This window comes from Leptopilina heterotoma, unplaced genomic scaffold (genome assembly GCF_015476425.1).
Source record: "Leptopilina heterotoma isolate Lh14 unplaced genomic scaffold, ASM1547642v1 Lhet_163, whole genome shotgun sequence".
In the NCBI taxonomy this organism is placed as follows: Eukaryota; Metazoa; Arthropoda; class Insecta; order Hymenoptera; family Figitidae; genus Leptopilina; species Leptopilina heterotoma.
The window spans coordinates 2,152,943-2,167,167 of record NW_025110879.1 but is presented as its reverse complement, the minus strand read 5'-3'; the positions used below and the strand labels follow the sequence as shown (position 1 = coordinate 2,167,167).

Genomic DNA, 14,225 nt, shown 5'->3' with positions numbered 1-14,225 from the left:
CGCCTTTACTTTACATTTGCGCACAGCTGCATGGGAACGCACCCTAACAATGTTCACCAGCAGTACAGCACGAAGTATGAAGTATATCACAAAAGTATCTGAACTCTGGTGCGAATCCTACAAAAACAACCAAAGTTTTGAAATTATATTCTGCCAATTTATTATAATTTAAATTAAATAAAATAAATTACGTTTAATTATTAGTTACAATAAAGAAGGTTTAATAATTTATGAACATCTTAACTGTCAAGAACTATGACGTCAACTGAAGGAAGGTAATTGAAAAAACATCTTTGAGGTTATAAAATATTTTTCTTCGTTTATTTGAAAGTATTAAATGGTATTAAATTTTTAAATAGTTTTTACCGTATTTTCATGTTTTTCATTTATGTTTCTTTTCTTTATAAAAAGCAGTGCGTGTATTTTGAACAATATGCAATAATTATGAAAATGTAACAATTTATTTGAACCGGCACCAGATATGCCGGTATTTGTTTTTTTTCATTCTAGTTCTTTTTTTTTCTCTTTTAGAAATGAATGCTACAAAAAACAGTCATATTTATCTTGGAAAGATTACTTTATGTCTGTGGCTTTTCTTTCGGCGAAACGTAGTAAAGATCCATGCAGTCAAGTGGGTGCTTGTCTAGTTAATGAAGACAATAGAATTGTTGGAGTGGGATATAACGGATTTCCCAGAGGCTGTAGTGATGATGAATTCCCCTGGACCAAAGATGAAGGGAATACCTTAAACTCCAAATATTTATATGGTATACATTTATTACTTAAAACTTTTTAGATATTAATTTCGAATTCGTATTAATTTTGTACTATTTCTATTATTTTTTATTATATATAAAATTAAAAATTTTATTTTATTTTAATTATTCGAATTTGACGATAAATTTCTTTTTTTGCTTTATTTATTTAAAATTTTGTAGTGTGCCATGCAGAAATGAACGCAATTCTCAACAGGAATTCGTACAATTTGAAAGAATGCACTTTATACGTTGCACTTTTTCCTTGCAACGAGTGTGCTAAATTAATAATTCAGTCAGGAATAAAAACCATTTTTTATGCGTTTTGTAAGAACGCTGACGATGTCAGAATAATTGCTTCAAAGCGAATGTTTGATGCTGCAAATGTTAAGTATAGGTATCACGATAAGTAAAACAATTATTTTTTATAAAAATTGAAGAGTTAAATTTACATATAATTTTATCAATATTGACAACAAGATAAGTTTTCTCGTTAATTTTCCAGTGAGTATATTCCAAGTGCAGAAAAAATTGTGATAGATTTCACTGCTATTAATTTGGATCAAGTTGATCAGTTGCCGCCGTCTCCACAAAGGAAGTTAGTTTTTTTTTAAATTGAAACTAATAAAAATAATTTTAATAATTTTTAATTATTGTAAAATAACTTATGTGATTGTTGACAATAATTTCTCTTCACAGGGATGAAAGTGAAAAACATTCTCTTTGCCAGTCACCGCTGTTAAATAGAAATGACTTATCTCTCTGTGATAAATTCCAAAGTGACTTGAAACTAAGGTAATTTTTTGATTTAAAGTTTCCATTAATTTTTTCATTGATGAAATAATGAAATGTAGGATGAAATAATTAAAATTTTCAGTGATATCAGTGAAAAGAGGCAATCATTTTTATCGTGGGACGACTATTTTATGGGAATGGCGTTTCTCGCTTCCATGCGAAGTAAAGATCCTCATACACAAGTTGGCGCTTGCATTGTTAACGAAGATAAAATAATTGTTGGAATAGGTTATAACGGATTTCCTCAGGGGTGTAGTGATGACGAATTTCCATGGACAAAAAATCAACCTGACATGTTGCAGTCTAAATTTCTCTATGGTATTGTATATTATTTATTTACTTCGTACATTATTTATTTAATTCCGAATATAAAAACTAATTAATTTCTATTTTACATAGTTTGCCATGCGGAAGTGAATGCAATTTTGAACAGAAATTCGGAAAATCTTAAAAATTGCACAATTTACGTGGCTCTGTTCCCGTGCAACGAATGTGCTAAAATAATAATTCAGGCTGGAATAAAGAAAATTTTATTCTTATCTGACAAGAAGGCACACAAAATTGGGACAATCGCTTCAAAGAAAATGTTGGATGCTGCAAATGTGGAATACAGGTATTTAATTATTTCAAATTCTATTATTTCTATTGTATCACAATTCAAATTCTATTTTTTCCCTACTCATATGTAATAATAAAAATATTAAATTAAATTAACTTTACAGGCAATACGTACCCAATAATTTACTGATGGAAATTGATTTTCAACAAAATGGAAATTAATATCTAACAAAAGGCTTTTATTCAAAAGTACTGTTGATCCTTCATATTCAAAGTGTCGCCAGTTTATTGACGCTTTAATAACTTGGATTCGCAATCTCAAAATATATATTCTCAAAGAGTGTAGTATTTTTTTTACCAAAAAGTTTATAAATCGAAAGTGAGTTTTCTCATATATACGAACGATGAAGAATTAAGAAAGAGTTAAATATTTAAATAGATTTTATTATTATTAGTTAATAATTAATGTCAATGTGTTCAACGAACTCTTGTATTTTTAAGGTATTGGATATTTTCAAAAATAAATTGGAATTAGTATTTTTGCAAATTTAATGAATTTAGAAAAAGAAAAATTCGAGTTTCTTATTGTTAGGAAAATAAGGAACGGCAAAAAATTGGATAATATTACATTAATATAATGTTTTTTTATGTTTTCAAAATAAATCATTTTATTAAATGAGAAATGTAAATATTTAAAAAATATTTTGTACCAACGAGAAAATTTAGAATTAAAGATGAAAATATTTATATTTTTACTCATTGGGTGTTTTATCTTTTTCTTTACATTATTATCAATTTCATTTGAATTATAAAGGTTAAAACTAAATATACTTGAATTCTTATTTGTATTTTGAAAAATTACACCAAGTTGAAGTCCACAACGTTGATCAACGAAAAAAAATTATTCACTTAGTAAATTAATTAACAATGACGCATAAATATTTGACACAAAAATATTTAGAAAAAAAGGATTGATGTTTATATTTTGATAATAATTATTATTTTATAATTAAAAGTTAAATTAAAAATAATACTTGAATGCATTAAATAAATTTTTTTCGTTGATAAACGTTGTGGACTTCAACTTCGTAAAATTACACTTCACTATATTTTTTTGACTCGTAAAAATAATTAAAGTTTATCAGGGAATGGAAATAGCAAAAGAAATTTAAATAAACAAAATATTATTTCAGTTTAGGCTTCATTATAAAATTTACAATTTTTTTTTCAAAAAAATTAAAATCAACCACACATATGAACACAATATTTGTATGGTCGAATTTTATTGAAATGATGGAGTCAAAAAATTATAATAGAGAATTTTTAAATACAATATTTTTTTATTACAATTAAAGCACTATTAAAAAAGACAAACTCTGTAAAATGGTGCTAAAACTTAAAACTTAAACTCTAACAAAGGGAATATCTAACGATTTAATTATTAATTCACTTATTTCTTTTTTAATCAGTTTAAATTTACTAAAAGGCTTTAAATACACGTTAAAAATAAAAAATTTAATTTGTATAAAGTGTATCAGTATTCATGGAAGGTCAATGAAAAAAGTCACAAATGCAAATTAAGAAAATCTTTCATTTAATAAATTTCTAATATTTGATAATTTATAATTACATATTAAAACTTGACAGTATTATAATATTCAATAATTATGATAATTAACACATTTTTGATTAATTTCCATAAAAATTTCACAATTTCTTTCTGCACAATATATTTATCTTAATTATTATCTCTGTAAGATTAAATCGCATTTGTTATAAATTATACTTATTTAATGCTTACAAGTATCTAAAATAATTAATAAAAAATATACTTTTCAATTTCAAGGAGTGATAAGGGAGTAGGGAGTAAAAAGAAAATCCTTTTTTTGGCCTGAACGACAAATATTGGGTTTAATCGTATACATTATTGTTTTGGCAATGTTTTTGCACGTCATATTTGTATAAAAAGAAATAAATTTTTCTTTGCTTGAGAAAAATAGTTTTGTTTGTATTCCTAAACAAAAATAAACAATAGTGTAAATTAAAATGGTACATTTTTGTCACTACTTATTTTCTAATAAAAGGTAAAGAATAAAAAATAGAACGTTACAAAAATATTGCAAGTTTTGTAAAAAATATTGGAAAATAAAACAGTTATTATAATTTGTACAACCGCAAAATTTGAACAAGGTTGTTATAAAAATTTAATTTTGTATTTCCTTTACTTTTCCCTGATTTCCAGTCAAAATTTTGTCTTTCTCCCTGACCCTGAAGAATATTCTGATTCACTTTGAAAAAAATATTTCATACTGAAATTCTCAAAGAAATATTAAATATGTAAAAAATCTCAAGTTTAGATATATTTCCCTAAAAGAATTACAATTTACGATTAATATTATCTCCGATCGTCCCATTAGGAAATTTTCTTTTATACATAATTTTCTACTTTGTAATCTTATGTTTTTAATTAATATTTATTTCAAAAACAAAATAATTATTTTGTGAAATATTTTTCGTCAACTATGTACTCCAAGATAATTAAAATTAAGTTAAAATATCATTCTTTCAACATTGATGATGGTATATTGGTTAATTTAAACAATTAAATATCTAACGACTCAATTAGGTATCTATACTCGTTTCATAATATTTTTTTCGATATATATCTTGAAAGACTGTTTCGAAGTCACAGTTATAATATTGACCTGACTGCCTAGTTGAAGTCAGAGTTCCTCCGAAAAAAATTCATTAACTATTTCATTCATCATGAAAGACCTAAAGAAAGGAACCGCAAAAGGGTAAGAAACATATTTTTTTTGCTTGAAGAATTAAAAAAGTAAATAAAATGATATATTTATTAAAATAAAAAAAATTATATTCTTGAAATTTCAAGAAGCGTGACAGGATTATCATTCCGAAATTATCATGAGGATCGGCAAGCAAAGAATTCAGTTGAAAAAGTAATTGATTTACCGAGAGGAGGAAAATTGCCGATTGTAGGATTCGGAACTTGGAGTGTATGTGATTTTATTTTATATAATTTTTAAAATTTTTCTTCACATTTCTTAATTGGTAATTGTTAATTTACAGGCTTTCGCCTCCTTTTCCGACGAGGAAGTCGAGACTGCTGTGAATGCGGCCTTAGAAGCAGGATATAGACTCATTGACTGTGCTCGCGCTTATTTCAACGAAAAAGCGATTGGAAACGTTTTAAAAAAATGGATTGACTCAGGAAAAATTACTAGAGATGAACTTTTCATAGTGAGCAAGGTACGTTACAAATTTCGAAATAAATCCCTCTTTAATTTTATTAATTAATTATAATTATTTTCTTCATAAATGTTAAAATCTATGTTAATTTTATTAAAAATTAGAAAAAAGGAAATAATTTCTAATTAAAAATGATCTAGTTACCACCTACGGGAAATCGTCCTAGTGGAGTGGAGAAACATTTGAACCAAACGTTGAACGACTTACAATTGGATTATTTGGATCTCTATTTAATTCACGTGCCGTGGACTTTTGAGGAAGTCGGCGATGAATTGATTCCGTTTAATGAGGACGGAGAGGTAAAATTGGACATGAGTACTGACAATGAAGCCACTTGGAAGGAAATGGAAAAACAGGTTAACGCAGGAAAAGTTCGAGCCATTGGCCTCTCCAATTTCAATATTCAACAAATTGAAAGAATCAATAACATTTCAGAAATTTCCGTTTCCGTAATTCAAATGGAAATGCACGTCTACTGCCAGCAAAGAGAACTTGTAGGTTTCTATTGAATTTCTTATCCATTCCTTCCTTTATTATAATGTATAAAAAGGCACCAAGTCTTCATAAACATTTAATAACGAAATTGTATTATTTGCAGCTCGATTTCTGCAAATTGAATGGAATTGCAGTAATGGCGAATTCTCCCCTTGGATCACCAGGTCTCGCCAAGTTCACCGGAAAACCAGAAGCAAACTTCTATCCACTGAAAAATCCAACAGTTCAAACGATAGCCCAGAAACATGAAAAAACTCCAGCTCAAGTTTTACTCAGGTTTTTAATACAAAAAGGAGTGTCGGTGATTCCAAAAAGTTCTAAACCACACAGAATCCAGGAAAATTTTAAAGTTCTCGATTGGACTCTGGATAGTTCAGATATGACGGCTCTGGAAAGTCTTGACAAAGGACCAGAAGGTCGAGTAGTGGATTTCGTCAGTTTCTTTAAAGGCGTCGAGAAACATCCAGAATTTCCATTCAAAACAAAAAACTGAAGAGGAAGCTTATATTTTTCTTCAAGAAGTTTAAAAACTTGTGCATATGTGTAAAATAAAATATATTTAAAGTGAAAATATTTGCAAGGGGTCATTCACATATTACGTGATAGATACTTTAGGTATTTTAGACCCCCTCCCCCTCCTGCGTGATACTTTTTCTATAGTATAGAAAATTTGTTAAAGCGTGATACTTTGCTTACACGTACCCACCCACCCTAAATGTATCACGTAATATGTGAATGGCCCCTAATGCTGTTTATTACTACCAATTGTATTAGTCCATTTTGAACAAATAAATATTCCTACGATTACTTTTCGTGGCCCTGAAAAGGGCCGATTGATATTAGATGTGAATAGGCCAATTTACCTAAAACATAACGAGTTTAAATGAATTCAACACATTTTTTTACAAAGAAATGGCCAATAATTACACGCGGCGTAACAAAACCCCCCATCAATCACATAAATTATGAAAAATCCCAAAGTAAAAACTACAGAAACGAATATCACTAAGCTTCGAAGACAGGAACACTGAAGCCGTCTAAAGAAGAATACTTGGCAGAAGCAGAAATCATGTATTTATATGGTAGTGGTCGCAATGTCGCATGCAAGTGGTAGATTTCTCGTTAGTCCAATCAGAATGCAGAGTTGCAAAAAGTAGGGACAACGAAATATAGCTTTTCAATTTTGTGGTGTAAGCTAATTTCAACAGTTTAACAAGTTCAAGCCTGTCTGTTCAGCTTTACAATTATCAATCGGCCCTTATCAGGGCCACACTTTTCTTTGCGGAGAATTAATTTGTCTTTTCATTATAAAATATTTTCTTTAAAGTTGAAAATTGATTTAAAATATTAACTTTGATAAATTTTGTTTGACTGAGTAATTTTGAAATACATATAATGTCAAAAAATTTGTAAATTTAATTTTAAATTTAATTTACACGTCGTATATAATTTCTAATTGAATTTCTATTGAACAGAAAAAAATAATGAAAAACAGGAAAAATTTAGAAACTTTAAAAATTCCAGGCCTTTTCCATGATTTCTAGATTCTGTAAGAACCCTGCTTTTTGGAAAAACATGCATAAAAATTAGAGGAACTGTTTAAGTAAATTTTTGTTACAATTTTGGGCAAACTTTTAATTTTTACATTTCAGATTGATTGTATTTAATTATTTGCATAATTATAAAACTTGAAAATAAAGAATTATTTTTTGAATTAAATTATCGAAATAGTCGCATAAGCTTCCTGTCACTAATTATGGTTTAAAATTAAGAAAGTCTAACAAATTAATAAGTATGGCATCAAAAGCGAGCAAATTTTCAATTATAAAAAGTGACATAATTTTGGAAATGTAAAGAACAAAAAAATTCCTTGTAAAAAGATATCGTGGCCCTGAAAAGGGCCGATTGTTGTTTTTTATTGCCACTAAAAGCGATTTATTTTTTAGCTGCAGACTTCTTTGATTTTGATTCAACTGCTACCGGTACTTTTGTTTTCACTGTACGTTTATCAGTTTTGGTTTGACCAGTTGACTTTGCCTTCCGAGGTTTCGCCGTTATTTTTGAAGTTCTTTTTTCAGAAACAGTTTTTGGTGATTTCGGAGAAGTAGCTTTCTTCGACTTTCCACCACTTTGAACCTTCACTTTCGCCTTGCTCTCTTCGGACAGTTTAAACGAACCAGAAGCTCCTTTTCCCTTTGTCTGAATCAAAACTCCACTTTCGACAGCACTCTTCAAATATTTGGTGATGTAGCGCGCTTGCGTCTTCATGTTGACATCGTACGACGCAGTTATGTACTTCTTGATTGCCTGAAGGGTAGAACCATTTCTGTCCTTGAGATTCAAGACCGCGGCAATCACCATCTCGGATGACGGAGGATGTGAAGACTTTTTCGATTTCGAAGCCGAAGTCTGGGCAGTTGGAGATTTAACTGCAGCAGTTTTAGTAACCATGGTTGAGTGATTATTGAAAGTTCAATCAGTAGACTAAAGAATCAATCTGAATAGCAGTGGAGTGCTTGCCACGTATTTTATAGTCTCGCGAAAGACCAGTATCCCCTCCTCTTTGCTACTGGCCAATCGGATGTTCGTTCCCCCCTCTCTCTCTTGATAAGGGTATTCCTATATTCTGCAGCATATAAAAGGATGCAAATTTTCGCTACTGTCTCATTGTGGACTGTGGTGTACCTATTTCACAAGACTGTTTCTCTGAAATTCATCTGCATCAACTATCAACATGGCTCGTACCAAACAGACGGCGCGCAAATCCACGGGCGGTAAAGCACCGAGGAAACAAATGTTGGCGAAAGCGGCGAAGAAGAGCGCACCTGCCACTGGCGGCGTAAAGAAGCCCCATCGCTTCAGACCTGGAACCGTTGCGCTGCGTGAAATTCGTCGCTATCAGAAGAGCACTGAACTGCTTTTGCGGAAAATTCCCTTTCAACGCTTGGTGAGGGAAATCGCTCAAGACTTCAAAACTGATTTGAGATTCCAAAGCACTTCCATCATGGCACTTCAGGAGGCTTGTGAGACGTATTTGGTTGGACTTTTCGAAGATACCAATTTGTGCGCCATTCACGCCAAGCGCGTTACTATTATGCCGAAAGATATGCGATTGGCACGTCGCGTTCGAGGCGAACGCAATTAGATTTTTTTCGCGTCTCCTTCATAAACTTATCAATCGGCCCTTTTCAGGGCCACTAAATTTTTGAACGTTGGGATTATTTTTAAAACAAATTTGTATACAATTTTATTGAGAAACGAATTATAGTTAACTGAATTAAATCTAGTGTAAAATTATATATCAATACAAGAATAATATAAGGACCCGAAATTCGATACACCGATCACTTTGAGAATCGTCGGTTTTTTATCGTACTGTCCTAAATTAAATGCTAAGTAATTTTTGTACATACATAGTCAATAATAATTATAATTATTGGGTCTCTAAGACTTAACTAATAATATAACAATTGAAATTACTGTTTATGAGAAACGAGGATTTCTTTTTATCAACATTAAAAACAAATTTCTATTTTATGTCCCTAATGTTTTTAATTTTAATTTTATTTACAAAATATTGTTTTTATAAGTAAAAACGTCTTTTTAGTTATAAAAATAATTAATTATAATATTTTTTTTAATTTCATTCTATTAATTATTAAAAATATTAGAGCTTAAAAAAATATTTCGTTTATTTGAACATTCAAAACTTTATCAAAATTCTATTTTACATAATTTCAGAAAATATAGAATTAGATATATCTAATTATTCAATAATAAATCTAAATTATTAAAAAAAGAAATTTGCGCTACATTTATTTAAAAAAATAAAATAAAAATGTAAGGTTAAAAATTTTTTTGATATCTTTACGTTTTAAAAATTCCTGTCAATCAAGATTTTTCAAAGTTAATATTTTAATTTAAAAAAAAAATCAATTCAATTGAAAATAATAATAATTATTAAAAATAGTTTTTTTATAATGAAGACAAAATTAATTCTCCGTAAAGAAAATCGTGGCCCTGAAAAGGGCCGATTGATAATTGTAAAGCTGAACAGACAGGCTTCAACTTGTTAGGTTACAGCATCTAAAGCTATAGAATTAATTCTTGGAAGCGGTGTATTTCGTCACAGCCTTGGTTCCCTCCGAGACGGCGTGCTTCGAAAGTTCGCCAGGAAGCAAAAGTCGAACGGCGGTTTGGATTTCTCGGGAACTGATGGTACGCTTCTTCGAATACTTCGCCAGACGAGAAGCTTCATTTGCAATGCGCTCGAAAATATCGTTCATAAAACTATTCATGATGCTCATCGACTTGCTCGACATCCCGACGTCATTGTGAACTTGCTTCAGGACTTTGTAAATGAAGCGGCCATAGCTTTCTTTCCCCTTGCGCCTCTTCTTTTTCTTATCATCCTTGCTGATGCTTTTGACAGATTTTTCTGGCTTCTTCTTGCTGACCTTGGAAGCCTTGCTTGCAGTAGCTCGAACTGTTTTCGAAGTCATCATGGAAATACAAAATAGTACGTAGAACTAGTGTTGTCGATCCACAAAACGTTTATGAAAAAAATATCGCGGAACTGCTACTTTTATAAGCGAGTAGCCGTCGCGGTTCTCCCACTTTTTGCAACTTTGCATTCTGATTGGTTCCTCGTGAAAAGTGGGAGAACCGCGACGGCTACTCGCTTATAAAAGTAGCAGTTCCGCGGTTCTTTTTTCATAAACGTTTTGTGGATCGTCAACACTAGAGTTCTACGTACTGTTTTGGATTTCCATAATGACTTCAAAAGTTGTTCGAGCTTCTGAAAGCAAGGCCTCCAAAGTCAGCAAGAAGAAGCCTGAAAATTCTGTAAAAAGCGTTGTCAGCAAGGATGACAAGAAAAAGAAGAGGCGCAAGGGGAAAGAAAGCTATGGCCACTTCATTTACAAAGTTCTGAAGCAAGTTCACAATGACGTCGGGATGTCAAGCAAGGCGATGAGCATCATGAATAGTTTTATGAACGACATTTTCGAGCGCATTGCAAATGAAGCCTCTCGTCTGGCGAAATATTCAAAGAAGCGTACCATCAGTTCCCGAGAAATTCAGACCGCCGTTCGACTTTTGCTTCCTGGCGAACTTTCGAAGCACGCCGTCTCTGAGGGAACCAAGGCTGTGACGAAATACACCGCTTCCAAGAATTAATACAGCTTTACGTGCTGTAATCTAACTTTAACAAGTTAAAGCCTGTCCGTTATCAATCGGCCCTTTTCAGGGCCACGATTTTCTTTGCGGAGAATTAATTTGTCTTTTCATTGTCTAATTAGTTTCATTATAAAAAGTAATTTTTCAATTTTATTACAAATTGATTTAAAATATTAACTTTGATGAAAAAAATCTTGACAGGGATTTTTGAAATCTAAAAATGTCAGAAAATTTTTAACCTAACATGTAAATTTTTATTTTTTTACGCAAGTGTAGCTCAAATTTCTGTTTTTAATAATTTGTTTATATTTATTATGGAAACAATAGATAGCGCCAATTTTATTTCCTGAAAACATTAAAAATAAAAAATTTTGAATCTCTAAAATGGAGGAAAGGATTTAATGAAAAAAAAATCGTTTGTTTTAATTCGTGTTTATTCGTCTTAACTTATATAAATATCTATAATGCCGTACAGTCACGCGTATCAAGAACATAATTTGCAAACATCACTCATACTGAAAATAAATTTTTTAAAAAATTTCTAAAAAAAATGAGAGCACGACATTAAAATAAATGATTTATTGTTTTTTTACGATATATTTTTTGCTTTATAAATTTGTTTTTAATGTTGATAAAAAGAAATCCCCGTTTCTTATAAACAGTAATTTCTATTGTTATATTATTAGTTGATTTTTAAGGACCCAATTATAATTATTATTGACTACGTATGTACAAAAATTCTTTTAGCATTTAATGCTAAATGGTCTCAATTTCACGCGAACATTCAAGGACATCAACGGAGGATGCACGATAAAAAACCGACGATTCTCAAAGCGTTCGGTGTATCGAATTTCGGGTATTTAGACATTTTATGTTAACTTTCTTCGTTATGTCAATTTCGTATCGAATTTTATTTGGATATATCCAATATGTTAGATTCTAGAAAGTTGATAAAGTGAAAATAATCATTATTCTTATTGTCGAAAGATAATAAGAATCGAAAAATGTTTCGATATTCCAAACCTTTTTTACGCCAACCTCGCAGACCTGACTCTCATACTCGATCGACTTGAAATGACTATATAATACACATGATCGATGTCTTGATTATTAATTAATAATTAATAATTATCAATAACCGACGTGACGCTACTATAAGTCAACATTTACAAGAGATATATCTTCCTTTTCGTATAAACTGATCTATGGTAGTGTATTTTAATTAAAATGATGAAGAAATTCAGATCTTTTTTTAACCCTTTGATCTACAAATATTTTATCTATTGGAGATTAATTTTTTTTATAAATATTTAGAAAAAATAAAATTGAATTAAAAATGTTTGACTTTCATCCAAGTTTCTGAAAATATAAACAAACCGCAAACTAAAATTGCAATTTATTGTCAAGTGCTATTTTTATAAAAAAGAATTACGTTTTCAACGAGCAAATCGTAAAAGTTAGAGTATTAATCAGAGGTTACTAGATCTTTTTTTAGCTAATAAGAAAGTTGTTTTTGATTGAACAAAATATAATGAGACGATATGTATTATTTTGATTCAAATAAATTATTCGTTGGTGACTGTACCTTCAAAATTGGTGGAGAATTATGTAACTAGGAAAAAAATCTTTAACTTTTTCTTTTTTTTTAAGTTTGAGGACTTCAGTACCATTAAAAAAATTACGATGTTAGTATACAGTTCGTTTAAATTTCACAAACTTTTAGATCAAATATCCAAAGGACTTTTTTCACCACAAAGAGTTTATATTTTTGTAAGAAAATTATTTCGTCTTCCAACTTGAAAAGTAAAACATGTAGGGGAAAAAAATACGTTTTGTCCTTTATTCTCAAAATTTGTTTCTTTTCCCATGAATTTTTGTTTATTACACAGAGTTTCCTTTTTTTTCTCAAGTAAAATATATAAATGTTTTCTTGAATTCATTAGAAGTAAAACATAATGTATATAGTTTGCATGTTTGATCGGCGCCAAATATTTACATATATAAAAAATGTGTTCGACGATATAGTTTACAAATGAGAGGAAGTGTTGCATTCCCAATATAATGTTTCGAATCTATACAAGCACACGTGAAAATAAATAATACACTTTGATGCGGATAGTTTACAACAAAAAGGAAAGGAAAGAACACGAGGAGGGAAAAGAAAAGAATGGAAATATTTGAGCCCAACGCAATTTACAAAATCGTGTGGGAAGCGTTAGTGCGCAAAATCTCCGTTTTTAAAAGTATATATATTTTTTTTTCTTCGACATCAATATATCGACTGAATAACAAAATATCGATAAATCACTCAACATTGTGATATCCATCATTATCGTTATTAACTATTTAATATCGACATATCGACCAGAATTTGATATATTAGAATAGACTTATCGATTAATTTATTTTGATATTTCATCTTCGGTTACTTTATACAAGTGTGGAAATTTCTAAAGAAATGGGCAAATTAATGGAGAATTCTGGTTTATATTGTTATTTTCCTATATGTATTTAATGCGACGAAGTTTGAATATTAATTGCTACAAATGACTGTGAGAATTTTGATAATGACGCGTTAGTGGTAACATTTATAACTTTCTTGCAAAAACACTTATATCTGTATTTTCTTGTGAATATGAGTTAGAAAAATCAAAACCATATTCGGAGAGATATATAGACAGAGAGCGAAAAAATTCATTGGAAGAACAGGAATTTATATTTAAATAAAATGAATTCAAAATGAATGGTTTTAAATATTTCCAAAAATTGGTAATTTATTTAAAATTCCTAAATTTTGTTTTCTACAGAATTGCAAAACGTTCGAACCCGCCTAATTAATAGTGGAACTTGATATTTTATAATTTATAAAATTTGCATGTCTGATGAAAGAGAGAACAAAAAAAAATTAAAGAAAAATTCGAGCAATATACGAGACGAATTTTGATAACTTTTTTTACAATTTTACAATTCTAAAATTTTAATTAAAATAAATTTTGTTTAAAATTTATTTAAACTATCAAAATTGTACTATCACTATAAGCCTCAATTCATATATTTTTTTAAATACAAATTAAAAGAATTATTTAAATAAATCTATCATGCAAAATCGAGTATTACATTTTTCCCTAATTCGATCAATTCTTGTCTATCAACAAAAGTAATTCCAGATGATAA

General features: G+C 29.7%; 6 protein-coding genes across 6 annotated transcripts; 4 read left to right on the top strand and 2 right to left on the bottom strand.

Annotated features, from left to right (window-relative positions):
• The first annotated feature begins 69 nt into the window (after positions 1-69).
• On the top strand, positions 70-2,863 carry LOC122498982 (deoxycytidylate deaminase). The gene is made up of 8 exons (XM_043607001.1): positions 70-275; positions 532-767; positions 939-1,152; positions 1,261-1,353; positions 1,455-1,550; positions 1,633-1,868; positions 1,950-2,163; positions 2,273-2,863. Exons 1-8 carry the CDS (start codon positions 256-258, stop codon positions 2,328-2,330), a joined length of 1,167 nt encoding a protein of 388 aa, XP_043462936.1. The 5' UTR covers positions 70-255; the 3' UTR covers positions 2,331-2,863.
• Positions 2,864-4,758: 1,895 nt separating this feature from the next.
• LOC122499001 (1,5-anhydro-D-fructose reductase-like) lies at positions 4,759-6,446 on the top strand. Its single transcript, XM_043607030.1, has 5 exons — positions 4,759-4,906; positions 5,002-5,125; positions 5,199-5,378; positions 5,519-5,872; positions 5,977-6,446. Exons 1-5 carry the CDS (start codon positions 4,875-4,877, stop codon positions 6,364-6,366), a joined length of 1,080 nt encoding a protein of 359 aa, XP_043462965.1. The 5' UTR covers positions 4,759-4,874; the 3' UTR covers positions 6,367-6,446.
• Positions 6,447-7,808: 1,362 nt separating this feature from the next.
• On the bottom strand, positions 7,809-8,424 carry LOC122499019 (histone H1B-like). The gene has a single exon (XM_043607049.1). The coding sequence runs from the start codon at positions 8,322-8,324 to the stop codon at positions 7,809-7,811; it is 516 nt and encodes a 171-aa protein (XP_043462984.1). The 5' UTR covers positions 8,325-8,424.
• A 183-nt stretch (positions 8,425-8,607) lies between these two features.
• LOC122499018 (histone H3.1-like) lies at positions 8,608-9,018 on the top strand. Its single transcript, XM_043607048.1, has one exon. The coding sequence runs from the start codon at positions 8,608-8,610 to the stop codon at positions 9,016-9,018; it is 411 nt and encodes a 136-aa protein (XP_043462983.1).
• An 897-nt stretch (positions 9,019-9,915) lies between these two features.
• Positions 9,916-10,409, bottom strand: LOC122499003 (late histone H2B.L4-like). The gene has a single exon (XM_043607032.1). It carries the CDS (start codon positions 10,376-10,378, stop codon positions 9,974-9,976), a length of 405 nt encoding a protein of 134 aa, XP_043462967.1. The 5' UTR covers positions 10,379-10,409; the 3' UTR covers positions 9,916-9,973.
• Positions 10,410-10,607: 198 nt separating this feature from the next.
• On the top strand, positions 10,608-11,093 carry LOC122499004 (late histone H2B.L4-like). Its single transcript, XM_043607033.1, has one exon. It carries the CDS (start codon positions 10,647-10,649, stop codon positions 11,049-11,051), a length of 405 nt encoding a protein of 134 aa, XP_043462968.1. The 5' UTR covers positions 10,608-10,646; the 3' UTR covers positions 11,052-11,093.
• Positions 11,094-14,225: the final 3,132 nt, after the last annotated feature.

What these genes read in the sequence shown, in the direction of transcription:
- LOC122498982 (XM_043607001.1), top strand. Translation starts at nt 256, where the DNA reads ATGACGTCAACTGAAGGAAG. An exon ending in ATGACGTCAACTGAAGGAAG is followed by an intron (nt 276 to 531) that starts GTAATTGAAAAA and finishes TTTCTCTTTTAG; the next exon opens with AAATGAATGCTACAAAAAAC. An exon ending in AAACTCCAAATATTTATATG is followed by an intron (nt 768 to 938) that starts GTATACATTTAT and finishes AAAATTTTGTAG; the next exon opens with TGTGCCATGCAGAAATGAAC.
- LOC122499019 (XM_043607049.1), bottom strand. Translation starts at nt 8,324, where the DNA reads ATGGTTACTAAAACTGCTGCAGTTAAATCTCCAACTGCCCAGACTTCG.
- LOC122499003 (XM_043607032.1), bottom strand. Translation starts at nt 10,378, where the DNA reads ATGATGACTTCGAAAACAGTTCGAGCTACTGCAAGCAAGGCTTCCAAG.
- LOC122499018 (XM_043607048.1), top strand. Translation starts at nt 8,608, where the DNA reads ATGGCTCGTACCAAACAGACGGCGCGCAAATCCACGGGCGGTAAAGCA.
- LOC122499004 (XM_043607033.1), top strand. Translation starts at nt 10,647, where the DNA reads ATGACTTCAAAAGTTGTTCGAGCTTCTGAAAGCAAGGCCTCCAAAGTC.
- LOC122499001 (XM_043607030.1), top strand. Translation starts at nt 4,875, where the DNA reads ATGAAAGACCTAAAGAAAGGAACCGCAAAAGG. An exon ending in TAGGATTCGGAACTTGGAGT is followed by an intron (nt 5,126 to 5,198) that starts GTATGTGATTTT and finishes GTTAATTTACAG; the next exon opens with GCTTTCGCCTCCTTTTCCGA. An exon ending in AACTTTTCATAGTGAGCAAG is followed by an intron (nt 5,379 to 5,518) that starts GTACGTTACAAA and finishes AAAATGATCTAG; the next exon opens with TTACCACCTACGGGAAATCG.